Source organism: Chrysemys picta, chromosome 2 (assembly GCF_011386835.1).
Source record: "Chrysemys picta bellii isolate R12L10 chromosome 2, ASM1138683v2, whole genome shotgun sequence".
Classification (NCBI taxonomy): Eukaryota; Metazoa; Chordata; order Testudines; family Emydidae; genus Chrysemys; species Chrysemys picta.
The window spans coordinates 121,813,692-121,827,192 of record NC_088792.1 but is presented as its reverse complement, the minus strand read 5'-3'; the positions used below and the strand labels follow the sequence as shown (position 1 = coordinate 121,827,192).

The window sequence follows — 13,501 nt, the reverse complement described above, 5'->3', positions numbered from 1 at the left end:
CTGAAAATTGGCTGAAGGCGAGTAAACAAAGGGAAATAATAAATAGCACTGAGTACTGAATTGTGAGGAAGTGTTCTGGGCAGTACTGCATAGATTAGTGTTAGGCTTTGTTTTATTCATAACCTCTTTATTAGTGATGATCTGGAAAATAGCAAAACACTACTTCAATTAAATGTGCAGATACAATCAACTAGGAAGTGTTCCAGAGGATAAGGAGAAATACTGCAAAGAGGCTACCTTTTTATTTTTAATCTTACAGTCACCATGGTATCTGAGCACAAGAGAAGCTGGAAATACGGATTGAAATAAAATGTGATGCAAACTGAAAAAATGCAAGCCAGTGGAAAAATAATAATAAAAAAGCTATTAAATGGTCAAGAGAGTTTTGGAAAGCAGAAATGCCACGAAAGTGTGTGGCGCCTAAATACTAAACTGGTGTGCACATTGGAAATAATTAAGATAGAATACTAAATCTAATAATAATATATGGACTTTTGTAACATCTTCCATTGGAGGATATTTCAAAGTGCTTTACAAACCATTAATTAAGCTTAGCAATGCCTTGTGAGCTCGGTACTGGGCTCACTGTGGGCTGAGAAGGCTAATGTGTTCCTAAGGGTGGGTTTGATTCCAGCTTCCCTCAAAATGAGCAGCTATTTGTCCCTCAACCTGTGCAATAGATACACAACCGCCATTAATATAATCTGGGAACATATGAATGAGGAAGGAGCTGTAATGGAGCCGGTTGTGACTGTCTGATCTAGCCCTTCTATACCAGCCCTGGCATAGTTTGCAGCAGCTTTGGGGCTGCTCTAAAGTAGGCCTGCTCTCTTTTCAAACTGATGGGATGAGACCTTCTGCACGTACCCTGTATAGGAGCAATTAGCAAAGACTTTATCATGATGCTTCACAATGGCCCACTTAGGCTTGATAGTCCTCCTTGATTAGGCAGGGAGAACAAGTTTAGAGCAGGCCTTTTTTACAATTATAAGCAAAACTTACATATTACCTTTGTAGAAACATTACAAGTAGGATTAATGCATGCAGCAACTTACAAGTATTTTATAGAGTCTAAACACTAAACACATCCTTATAACTTTAATACCTCTCTTGAATAATACTAACATACAGGTGAGCTGGTCTGGTTTCCAGATATGAATTTGTCAGTACTCAGCTAACTCCTACAATCTTGGCAAGAGCTGGCACCAGGTCTGCCAGTGACACATTGGCACTTCTGAAAATCAGGCCCTTTATTCCCTGGATTCAGCTCAGTTATTACAGGGGACAATAAAAGTCAGCTAGCCTCCATATGAGCAAGTTTTTTTACTTAAATACAGTACTCCAGTCAGAGAGAAACTAATGTGCTATACTTTACATGATAGCTATGTCTAAGATATCATTTACATTTTTCTATACAAAATCTAATGTGTCATCATGTAGTCTGGCACAAAGAAACCTAGATATATGCTATTAAGATTTGGAAAATGTGCCTAGTAAAAAATAAAACATAAAGTTCTGCAGCATCTGAACCAATTTTACATTGTATTGGCTGTTGACTTTACCTGCTGAACAATCTGTCCCACATTCAAAACCATTGGGATGTAAGAGCATACATGCCTCTGTCTGGTTTCTGTATTTGTTGTGTTCTCTCCTCTTACGCTTTCCAGTTATTTCTTTATTCTTTCAACTTTCTTCAGGTTTTTATATGTGCTTCATTTTCTTTCCCTCGAGTTTAGTTATTTTGATGGGGATTTTCAGTAGAGCCAGACTGTATGGCACTGTCACAGAGTGACTGGCCCCTGTGAATGAAGTAGGTCCAGTACCCCTTGTGCCAGGACAGATGTGCACATTTGACCAGTTAAGAGAGTGGGGCTCCAGTTGGGGGCTATCAGGAGCTGGGAGAAACTCAGTGAGTTGGGAGAGACTTGGTGAATCAGAGCTGCCTGAGTAGGAGTCATGGATAGGTGAGAGCTTCTAGAGACTATATGTTTGGAACTTGGGAGAAGGCTGAAGGCAGGAGAGCAGTAAGAGGGGTTTTCTGGCTGGTGTCCCCAGGCCAAAGAGCCAGGGCTGAAGTCAGGAGGAGCAGTGCAGGGAGTTGCTTGCTAGCTGTAAGCTACAGAGCTGAGGGCTGGGGAGCAGTGGATGAGCTTACCTGATGACATCTCCAGGGCTGAAGAACTGGAACTAGAAGAACCATTAGATGGCCAGGAGGAGTAAGGGATGCTCCCTTGATAAAAGAGGATTTCCCAGCAGAGAGTCTGGTGGGGTTCCTGCTGGCAAGACTAGGCTTACACTCCAGTAGGAAGAATTGGGATGGTTGTACTGGTACAAGGACAAGGGAGGACTGCCAGAGACTCTGGGTGTGGTCAAAGGTGCTGGTGTACAATATGTGGGCTGTTGTGGGCTGAGATGTTGGATGATCTTAACACTGTTTCCAGTGGGGTGACAAAGTATATGTGCTTGGGACTCACTTGTGGACAACTTGCACAATATTTTATAAGGAGGGTAGTATTGTGTCAAGAGGGCTTGATGGAGTTACTAGGAACTCTGAAAAAGGAAACGGGCAGGTGTGCCTGTCATGCTATGGGAGTCCATTCCAATTGGGGCGGTCCTGTAACATGTACCAAGTTCCCACTGAATTTCAGTGGCATTTGGGCATCTGATTTTCTTAGGCTCCTTTTTAAAAATGACAGCTGGGATTTTCAGACAGTCTTCTTATGTTTTGCTTGCTCTCTTGTTTTTCTTTCCTACGTTTTAATTTTAATCTATGTGTTTTGTGTAACCATTTCCATGACCACCACAATCTGTGCTGCTCGCTCAGGGCCTCATCTTGCTCCTGTTAAAATCAGAGAGAGTTCTCCAATTGACTGGAATGAGAGTAGGTTCAGCTTTTATCTTGATAAGTCAAATTTTCTTCAAACAAATTATAGGGACAAAAGTTTTAAAGCTAAATGGATGTTCCACATGCTGAAGCAAGTACACACTGGGCTCACCACAGAATGTAAGGCAGTAATTTGTGATTCAAATTTATTAATGAAATATTTAGTACATTTTGCCTCTCCTTCAATAGGACAATGTCTAGATGTTAAAGCCACCTTGTAGAATCATGAACAATTAGTGTATAATCTCACATTACTGGGGTAATTGAAAATGGTCTAAAGTTTATTACAAATTCAAGAGGGAAACCCACAGTATGTGAGAGAGAGAGTGAGAAAGCACAATAGTTGATTTGTGTGGAAACAGCAGTTTTGAATTTTCTATTATTGCTGCACATGTTTTGACAGTACTGTGCAGATACCACAAATTCTAAGGAATGCATTGAAAGACTTAAGTATTTATCATAAAAGAGCTTGATTTTTTAAAAAAAAGTATGTTGCAATTTAAGTAGACATGCTCAATCATTTGTGGCCTGCGTTTTCTCCTCCTCCCACTGGAATCTATTGGAGTTTTGCTATTGACTTCAGTGGCAGCAGGATCAAACCCAAGGTGAACAGATGTTTCTATAAATGTGTACATTTCTATTTATTCTAATGTTTCTTGTTATGATCCCAGTCCCACAAAGCACTTATACAGGTGCTTAACTTTAAGCATATGAGTAACTGTACTGAAATCAATGGGATTGCTCACCTGTTTAAATACCTGCATTAGTGCTTTGCTGGATCCAGCTTTAGAGGGGGATTGCAACAGTAATAACACTTACACTGCTGTATTTTTCCTGAAAATTGCTCAAATCATGGAAATATTATTGTCAGTGAGAAAAAAAATCCTTATTTTCAAAGAATTGTGATTTTTCTCCAGGTCTGGAGAAACAAAAGTACTGGCTTTGGGGGAGCCCTGTATGCTAGTAGAGGGCAGAATCTGGCACATTGTTGTCTTTGTTTCACTACTCACGTCATGGCACCTTTCTACCCTCTCCACTGCAAATCAAAGCAATATCTTAACTATATTAAGTGAAAATAATCGAGAAACAGGATCATGAGTCATTATTAATTTTGTCAGGTTCTTTTGACTTTGTGTCTAGATCCAATACAAATGATGAACATAATTTCTCTAAAAATCAGATAGAATAGAAACTGATCATGATGTTACTGTACTCAATGTACAGTAAATACCTTGTTTTACTGTGTGCTTTATAAATGATGGCAGAAAAATGGAAGGTTATTTCTTTTAAATTAAAACCTATTTTCATTTTAAAATCATCCTCACATCCTTGGCTGCAGAGATCTCATTCTGAACAAATTATTTTTAATTAGTAGGGTTTCATCTACAGCCGATAGGCTATATTATTATAATATAAATTAATCCAAATCATAACCTTTTTGTACTGAGCATGGTAAAAATAACATTTTTTCTGAAGTATGAACATAATTGAATTTATTAGTATCCCCAAGGATAATTGCTGCTTGAGCAAGGACAAAAAAGAGCTTTACTAGAGATATTAAAATATCATGTATCTGTCTGCCAAAATATCATATTGGATACACAAAAGTACTGAATATTTATTAATAACACATTTGAACATTACATACAATTATCACACATTTTGGGAAAAGAACTCATTGCATGCTGACTGGAAGAGAAATCACAAACCAGTAGCCTGAAAACTGTGGTGTAACGTGGATTGTCAAAACCAATTGGAGTTGGCTTAACTCTGCTATATTGAGGTGAATAGCAAAGCCGCCATCTATAGGATACAAGATACCTAAAGATTTCACATTCTTTGTAAACTTTGATTTTTTATTTATGTATTTATTTATTTATTTTTGCCATCCTGGATACCTTTCTCCAATGATTTCTACTCTCAACGTTGCATTCACCTTATACATTTTGGTCTCTGCCTGGTCATATGTGTACAGTAGTTCTTTCTGCATGGAAATCTGTAGGGAGCCATTATCTACAATAATATTAAGTACATTTGTTTGTTAGCTGCTTTCAGGGGTCTGTACTCCATCCACCTCCTTCTTGACTTCTCAGTGGTCTTTGATGTCATTGATGACTTCCTACTTAAAATCCTGGCCTCCATTGCTTTTGAGGCATTGTTCTATCCTGGTTCTCCTTCTAACCTTCCTCTTTCCTCTATTTTCCCATTACTGTTTATAAGACCACTATCTTCTCAATCACTCAAGGCCACAATCTAGGTGTTATCTGTGATTTGGTCCTCTCTCTCTAAGACAGGGGTCTCAAACTCAATTTACCTTAGGGCCAATGCCAGTCCTCAAATCCTCCTAGCAGGCCAATAATGTCACCGAAGATGGTGTTCAGAAAAGAAAATGTTTATATTGTATTTTTTATTTCGAATTTCTTAGAAATAATAAAACTGACATACAACTTTATACAATTCTTCGCTAGCCAGAGTTTGTAGTGTTTGCCACCTGGCAACATTTCAGTTCTGTCAGTTTGTTGATGTTTGGCCGCAGTGACTGAGCAGTTGAAACCTTCAGGATTGCAGCAAGGTGTGCTTCAGATAGTTGTGTTCGGTATTTTGACTTGTGGAAAAAAGTGATGCTGCCTCCATGGCTGATTCTGCCCAGCAACTAATGATGCTGCCTCCATGGCTGAATCTGCCCAGCAACTAGTAATGGTATCTCTATCCCTCTATCCCTCACTCTGCGGGGTACAGCACCTGCAGCAGACTATCAACAGTGTGGCTGCATGCATCTCTCCTCCACAGGCCGCAGTGAGGAGGTTCTCGGGCCGCAGATGGCCCACGGGCCAGGACTTTGAGACCTCTGCTCTAAAACCTATACATTCAGGCCATGTCCATGTCTCCCAACTTCTATCTACATGATATTTTTAAAGATCCATTTTTTTCTGTTTTTCCAGACTACCCAGGCTCTTGTTCAGGCCCTCATTATCTCATATCTTGACTACTGTAATCTCGTACTATCTAACTTTGATGCTATCCACATTGGTCCCTTAAGTCCATTCATAATGTTGCTGTTAGGATCATCTTTCTGGTTGTTGCTCCAACCACATCTCCTCCTCCTTTGTGTCCCTTCTTCACTGTACCAAACACACTTTCCTTGGCATTAAGGTCCTTCACCATTTAGTTCCACACTATCTATCAAATTTACTAACTTGTTTAGCTATTGACTGCTGCTATAGCTCTCCCAAAGATGCAGGCCTTGATAGGCCTCTTGTTTGTTTCTCCCTCAAGCAAAGTTACAGACCAGCAGAGTCACACTTTCATTTCTCCTTTTGCTATTCTGTAGTTTTTCCAAAGTTGAAGACGTTATGAAAAGTTAGAGTGGAAAAGGGGGAAAACTGCAAAGGAAAAAGTGGAGGGGGGAAAGAATTCAGTCTTCATTTTATTGCATTCAATGGAAAACAGAAAAATAGGGAAGAAAGAGTGGAACAAATTAGAAATTTTGAAAATTAAAAATAAATAAATAAAATATTCTGTAAAAAATTGAAGAAAACTGTGCCATTACCTTGTGAACAGAATTTAAAAATTTAAAAAAAAATGCTAAACTGTTTTACTATCTCTAGATACAATCGATATTTTAGACTATTTTGAGAAGTTTAAGTCATTAAAACTGTGAAAAACTAAAAGGCTGTGTCTTTGATTATATCTTAGGTCCGGACGTGGATTCTTACAGTGGGCTACACAACTGCATTTGGAGCAATGTTTGCAAAAACCTGGAGAGTTCATGCAATTTTCAAAAATGTAAAAATGAAGAAAAAGGTGAGGAAACAACTGTTCTTATCACAGATATGATGAAGCTGTTATCTGCACTATTGTTGTACCCCCTGGATACCCATACTTCCACTGATGCTGTGGAACACTGTCCTCCCTTTCAGAAAAATATCATATTGAAATACACTGAATAGTCAACATTTGTTCCCTTTTTTCTTTATATCCCCTTCATAGCCTCTATATCAGAGGTTCTCAAATAGTGATCTACAGAGCCCTCAGTGGTGTTCTATGGAATAAACTGTTTTGACAATCAAGCAATAGACTTTGAAAGGATCCACGAGTCCAGGAGAGGGATATATATCTACAAAGTGGTTCACAAAATGCAAAGGTTGGGGAAACCCTGCTCCTCACTGGTTTATATCCTATAGTTTGTGAAGTTCTTCCAGTATCCATAAATCGCCAGGGAGCAGATCCTCAACTGTAACATGTCTTGACTCCATTGAATCCCATGCTCTGGGTATCCCTAAGTCTCTGACTGCCACATGTTGGGAATGGATGACAGGATGGATCCTTTGATGATTACTTGTTTTGTTCATTCCCTTGGAAACATCTGGCATTGGCCACTGTCGGAAGATGTGATATTAGGCTAGATGGACCTTTGGTCTGACCTGGAATATAAGTGTTGCCAACAAAAGTTTCTCACAGCTTGCTAGGAGGGGATGAGATAGAGTAGGATTTTGTTGTTCTAGTTTTGATTGGAAAGGCATAGGCAGTGACCAAGATCAGTCAGAATTGAGCCACAATAATGGTTTACTTTACCGCGTAATATATGAATTCGTGTTATATCGGATCACGTTATATTGGGATAGAGGTATATAGAAAAGCCAAGCTAGAAATACAGTAGTTCAGACCTTTATCTAGTACAGGGATTGGCAACCTTTGGCACGTGGCCGGCCCGGGAAAGCCCCTGGCGGGCCGGGCCAGTTTGTTTACCTGCCGCATCCGCAGGTTCGGCCGATCGCAGCTCCCACTGGCTGCGGTTCACCGCTCCAGGCCAATGGGGGTTGCGGGAAGTGGCGCAGGCCGAGGGATGTGCTGAAGCGGCGAACCGCGGCCAGTGGGAGCTGCAATCGGCCGAACCTGCGGACGTGGCAGGTAAACAAACCTGCCTGGCTCGCCAGGGTGCTTACCCTGGTGGGCCGCGTGCCAAAGGTTGCTGATCCCTGATCTAGTATGTGGCATCTCATGTTTGGATTTCTATATTGTTGTTTCTTCTAATATGGTTTCTTTACACATATGAAATGTTAGATGGTTTTCTTTAAAAACAGAAGACTAGGGACACTAGCTAGGGAGGTCTCTGAGGTTCTACAGATAATTCTTTTCCATGTGTCCGGCTAGTGGTTGTTGCCCACATGCTCAGGGTCCAACTGACCGACATATTTGGGGTTGGGAAGGAATTTTCTCCCAGGTCAGACTGTCAGAGACCTGGGATGTTTTTCGACTTCCTCTGTAGCATGGGGCATGGGTTACTTGCAGATTTAAACTAGTGTAAACGGTGGATTCTCTGTAACTTGAAGTCTTTAAACAACGATTTGAGGATTTCAGTAACTCAGCCAGAGGTTAGGGATCTATTACTGGAGTGGGTGGGTGAGGTTCTGTGGCCTGCAATATGCAGGAGATCAGACTAGATGATCGTGATGGTCCCTTCTGGCCTTATAGTCTATGAGACTCTATTAAGTATCAGAGGGGTAGCCATGTTAGTCTGGATCTGTAAAAGCAGCAAAGAGTCCTGTGGCACCTTATAGACTAACAGACGGATTGGAGCATGAGCTTTCGTGGGTGAATACTCACTTCGTTGGATGCAGACTCTATTAAGTTACTCATTTTGTTGGGAAAATATGAATGGAAATTAGAATGAAAAAACAAAGCTGACAAACTATTGGCCATTGTAGAGCAAAAATCAGCCACCATACACAATTCTATACATGCAATTGTAATATTTATGCTAAAGAAGGAAAAAATAGAGCCACATAAACCTGAGAAAGGGGAAAGTTATCTGGAAAATGCACAGGTTCACCTTAAAGATTTTCCTGTGCATGCCCTTTTCAAGGACCCTGCATTTTAAGAGTTAATAAAATACCTTATTGTTTGTACTACAGGAGAACCTGGAGGTTCAATTGTGCTACTTATTGTATACATAGCTAGTAAGAGACAGACCATACTCCAAAGAGCTTGCAATCTAGATAGGCAGAGGGACAGTTATGTTCATTTTACAGATGGGGAAACCAAGGCACAGAGTGTTGAAGTGACTTCTCCTAGTACACAGGAAGTCTGTTGACTTAGCCAGGAATTGAATCCAGATCTCGTGAGATCCAGTCTGGTGCCTTGACCACAAAAACACTTCATTACTTCTTATATTTTGGTTCTGAACCGAGTTTTCGATAGGTATTTTTATTCAGTGCAGAATATTTTGAATGACGAAAATAATTAAGAGCCAAATTATGGGTGCACTGGCTGGGATGAGAGCCCCTTCCCTCCTTAACACTTCCATACAGAGGGCCACCATAATGTGCATACTTATTCTAGCTGAGTCCAAGGATCCATTTTCCCAGAATTGAATTCTTACTGCACAAAACAATGTTTCTCCAACATCTGAACAACTATTCTGTCCACTGAAGTCCACTGCTCAAGGTTCTGCTGGTATAACTGAAAACAGAATTTGGCTTCTCATCCTTATTTCTAATATTGTGTTTATATTGTAGATTTTATCGTTTGCTCCAAAATATATCATTTCAAAAGGTCTCTAACAGGAATGAATCATTCAATCTATTGGGCTTTCATTAACAAGTCACTTTGTACTCTGACAAGCCATTTGCCTTTAGACAGTCAAATGGTCCCTCACCTCTGACATTGAGTGACTCTTGTCTGTTAATTATTAAATGCTGCATTCTGCGGCCCTTACTCACCCTCTTTTTCCTCAGCTAGTCCCATCAGCTTCAGTGGGAGTATTTACACAGCAAGGTACTACTCGGACAGAGTAAGGGTGGCGGGATCTGACATGTAGTGAATAACTTGATTAGTCCAGTCATTGATTGACCATTGTGCATTAAACATTTACATTTTTTTTAATAAAAGCACAGTAGTGGGGGTTGGATAATGTCTTCAAATATCTAAATGCTGCCCAATAAACTGCTTTATCTTGAGAGATGCTGGAAATATTAAGGGCAGCTCAGTCAAAACATTGGATTGCAACATAATTTACCTCCCCTATGAATCAAAACGACATTTGTTTCACAATATTAATCACTTCCATTCCCTTCCCTTGTGCTTTCTTATTTTGGTTTCCCATTTCAGAGTTTGAGACATAGAATCCTTAAAAAGAGGACTATTTATTGACAAGAAAATGCAAATTAGTTAATTAGTTGTCCACACAAAATGTTTAATTGTACTGTGTTTTCCATTTTGGTTAACCAAGATAGATAAGCTCTATTTAAGACAGGAGAGATGATTCAGAAACATGAAGTTCTTTTCTTGTACCATATGGTTTCCAGCAGGGACAGTACAATGACCGGCATTGTAATTCTACTTCAGATTTGAGAGTGGGAATTTATTGTTGTCCCCAAAATAGAGTAACGGTAGCAATAACCACTGAACTGACAGAAAATACTCTATTGCCATTTTCAATCAGATTTAGCTTACAGACAGTAGATTTTAAAAAAAATGATCCAAGCCTAAGTCATACGCATTATAGCAAACTAAACAAATTGAAACTCTAATATTTTTAACTTGACAAATAACGGGTATATCTTAAATGATTTAAATACCCTTTTGTTTAATACTTTATGGATAGTTCAGGGTCTATCTATTCATAAATGTCCAGCTTCAATAAAATGTTGCTTTTAGGTACATTACCTTGTCAGTCATCATGGATAATTTAGGCTGAATAACAGGACAATATTCTTAACAGTGAAATCTATTAGATTGTGAAATTGGCTCTGCATAGTTCTAGAACCCGTCACTTGATTCATTTAAAGGTAGACTGAATAAAACAGCAGCGAAGAGAATATAATGAAAGGAACCATTCTGCATTAGTAAGGAGGACAAGTTTACCTAATAATTTTATTTCTACCTTTAATATATATGGTGCAGTCTATAAATAACTTTTTGATTTGTTTATATATTGACAGATTACTTTCTCCTTCTAAAAAACTGTATAGAATATGAACTCATATACTCAAATATACCTCTTATAGTAATGACATTTTTGTCCTGCTGGTTTGGAGGTTATATGGGGTACCACCATAACATATTGTATGACACAACCAGCTTGCACACAATGATTCCTTCTGGCCACTGAATCTAACTACCAATAACTAGACCGTAGGGTGGCATTCAGCAGCAGAACATATTTTAACTTATATTTTTAAAATTCTTTCATTTTTATGAAATTCTAAGGCACTTTCTGATTTGCTATAAACATTCCTTTGATCTGAGAAGCAGATGGGAACCAGATGTTCCCTGCTTACTCTGCAGCTCCATGCCTGCTTTCTGACACCTCCTGCCCCACCTCAGGCCAGGGAAGGGTAAAGATGCTGGCCCTGGCCCCTTCTTCAGAGCCCTGAGATAGATGGTGAGGCCCTTGGAATATCCCATCCCTTGATGTGGCTGCTGTCTGGGACCCACCCAATTCCTAATCTAACTCTATGGGTACAGATAACCATCTTGCATCAGGATTGGTGTGGTTCCACTTCCTGATGATTTTTTACTCTGTGGGGGCTCTATGTATGGCTGTGAGAAGAGGGGACAGAGATGGGAGTGGGGTGCTTTGCCAAAGGACCGTCTGGTTTTTCCCCACCACTTTCATATAGTGCTAGAGCAATACAATAGCTTCCACACTGTGGCTGCACTCTTTGTAGCTGGTGAGGCTAGTGGAATTTGTCCCTGCCTACAACATTCAGCTATCCTCTGTACCCAATCAAAATAATCATAGTAATCCAGTAATTGTCTCTATTAAAGAACTGATATGTTTTAGTTTTCATTAAGAGAAGTATTTGGGAAGGGGGAAATACTTTTTTTTTGTTGGTTGGGTGGGTGAAGAAGTTTAAAAAACTGGAGTGAAGATTCTATTCAAACAGAAGTTGTTCATTGGGAATTGAAATGTACAACTCACGTCCAGTCCAGTGGAGATCGAAACAAATATTTGAAGACACTATAAACGTGGCTGAGAATATGATTTGTAATATTATAATTGGTTTAAACAGTGCTCCACATTCAATTTTGTTTTGTATTTTACTTTAAATCCACTACTTTGTTGCTGCAATTGTTCTTGTTTTTAAAATAACCAACAAAAGCCAGAATGAACTTCTCCTGCTGCCAAGCCGTTAACTGTCAAATGATACGGTATTCCCAGAGCACTGCTAACCTCTTTGATCAATCTAGTGCTAAAAAGAAGTAATTTAAAAGAATCACATTAATTTCAGCTACATTAGAAACACAGGAGTACTGGGGAATCAGTTTTTGTCAAATGAAAAAGGGCAAAGTCAGTAGGGAAAAGTTTTAAAGAGCTCATTAGAGATAATGGAAAGTAGACTAGAATTAATATTTATCAAAACCAAACCCACTTTTAATTGGGGCTTAATCCTGCCTTGGTAAATCCCCTCTGTGCTGCTCCAGGCAGCTGAGGATTTTGCCCAGTGGGAGGAGGGGGAAGTTGCCCACTTCCTGCACTGACACAGAGAATGTGCTGGCAGTGAAGAATGGGAGGAGGAGGAATGCCAATGGCAGGAACAATGTGTGTTCTGGTGTATCCTCAGCAGGCAGAACTGCTAAAGGAAGCCAGTTCTGCCAGCATAAATTAGAACAGTTGTGAAGCTGCTCTGTTATACACTGGGTTCTGAACATCACCTCTGCTCCCTCCCCCGTCAGGTGCATTAAACACAGCGCGGGCACGCCGAGGATGAGCCCGGAAGGCTAACACATTTTAAACAACAATTTCTTAGTTAGAGTTTCCATAATCAGTGTTTGCCCAGTTCCAGTAAAATTTTGTCCATTGGCAGACAAATAAAATGACGCATTGGTAATCACCATCTCTGAACCAGAATACTGTTTGTTGCAGTCCACGCTTGAAGCACAATGTTGCTGGTGCTATGATAGCCTTGACACAACTTCATTCAAAACTTCCTAGCTTTGTACTTACATCTGACATGTGGGTAGGGATTTTTTGTGTGTAAATGATAGTACATCTTCTATTGATATTGTTGAGTATTTAATAGTTCACCACCACCATCCTAGACTTCTGCTGGCCTTGTTTTATCTTGATGCCAAAATGTTGTTCTAAGGTAAAGGCAACGTGAATGAAGGGAGTGGAAATGAAAAGCATTATCTTCTTCAAAGACTGGCATTTATGCTGTTTTGCCATCGTTATTCCACTCTGTAATGCCACTACATCAGAGTCTCTGGATATTTGCAATCAGTCTGCAATCATACTGCCAACCTGAAGCCCTCACTCATATATGGGGAAAGAGTAAAAGACTAAATCTGTATTGTGTAACCAAATGATGACTAGAGAAGGGATATGAAAATCACCTCTAAGTAGATGAAAGCTGTAAACATCAAGGAGAAAGAAGAATTATTTACAGAGGTCCAAGTTGGTATAGCTATGTGTAGCACTATGAAATGTAGCAAAGTAGTACTCTATTCAGGTTGACTATAAGGACATATTACATTAAAAAAGATGTAAAAGTAAAGTTAATCAAATATTCAAACACTAGATAATGCTAGAGTCAAGTTTGTCTTAATTTGGCCCCAGTGAGCATTTTGGCCTGTAGAAAATCTGTGGCAGAGCCAAGGATAGAAATCAGC

General features: G+C 39.6%; 1 protein-coding gene across 3 annotated transcripts in view; it reads left to right on the top strand.

The window, feature by feature from the left end:
• The window catches only part of GABBR2 (gamma-aminobutyric acid type B receptor subunit 2), an 877,787-nt gene that overhangs the window by 600,430 nt on the left and 263,856 nt on the right, over positions 1-13,501 (top strand). For all 3 annotated transcript variants that reach the window (XM_065584143.1, XM_065584144.1, XM_065584145.1), the window contains exon 12: positions 6,581-6,688. In XM_065584143.1, coding sequence (XP_065440215.1) covers positions 6,581-6,688 — 108 coding nt within the window. The remainder of the gene's footprint in view (positions 1-6,580; positions 6,689-13,501) is intronic.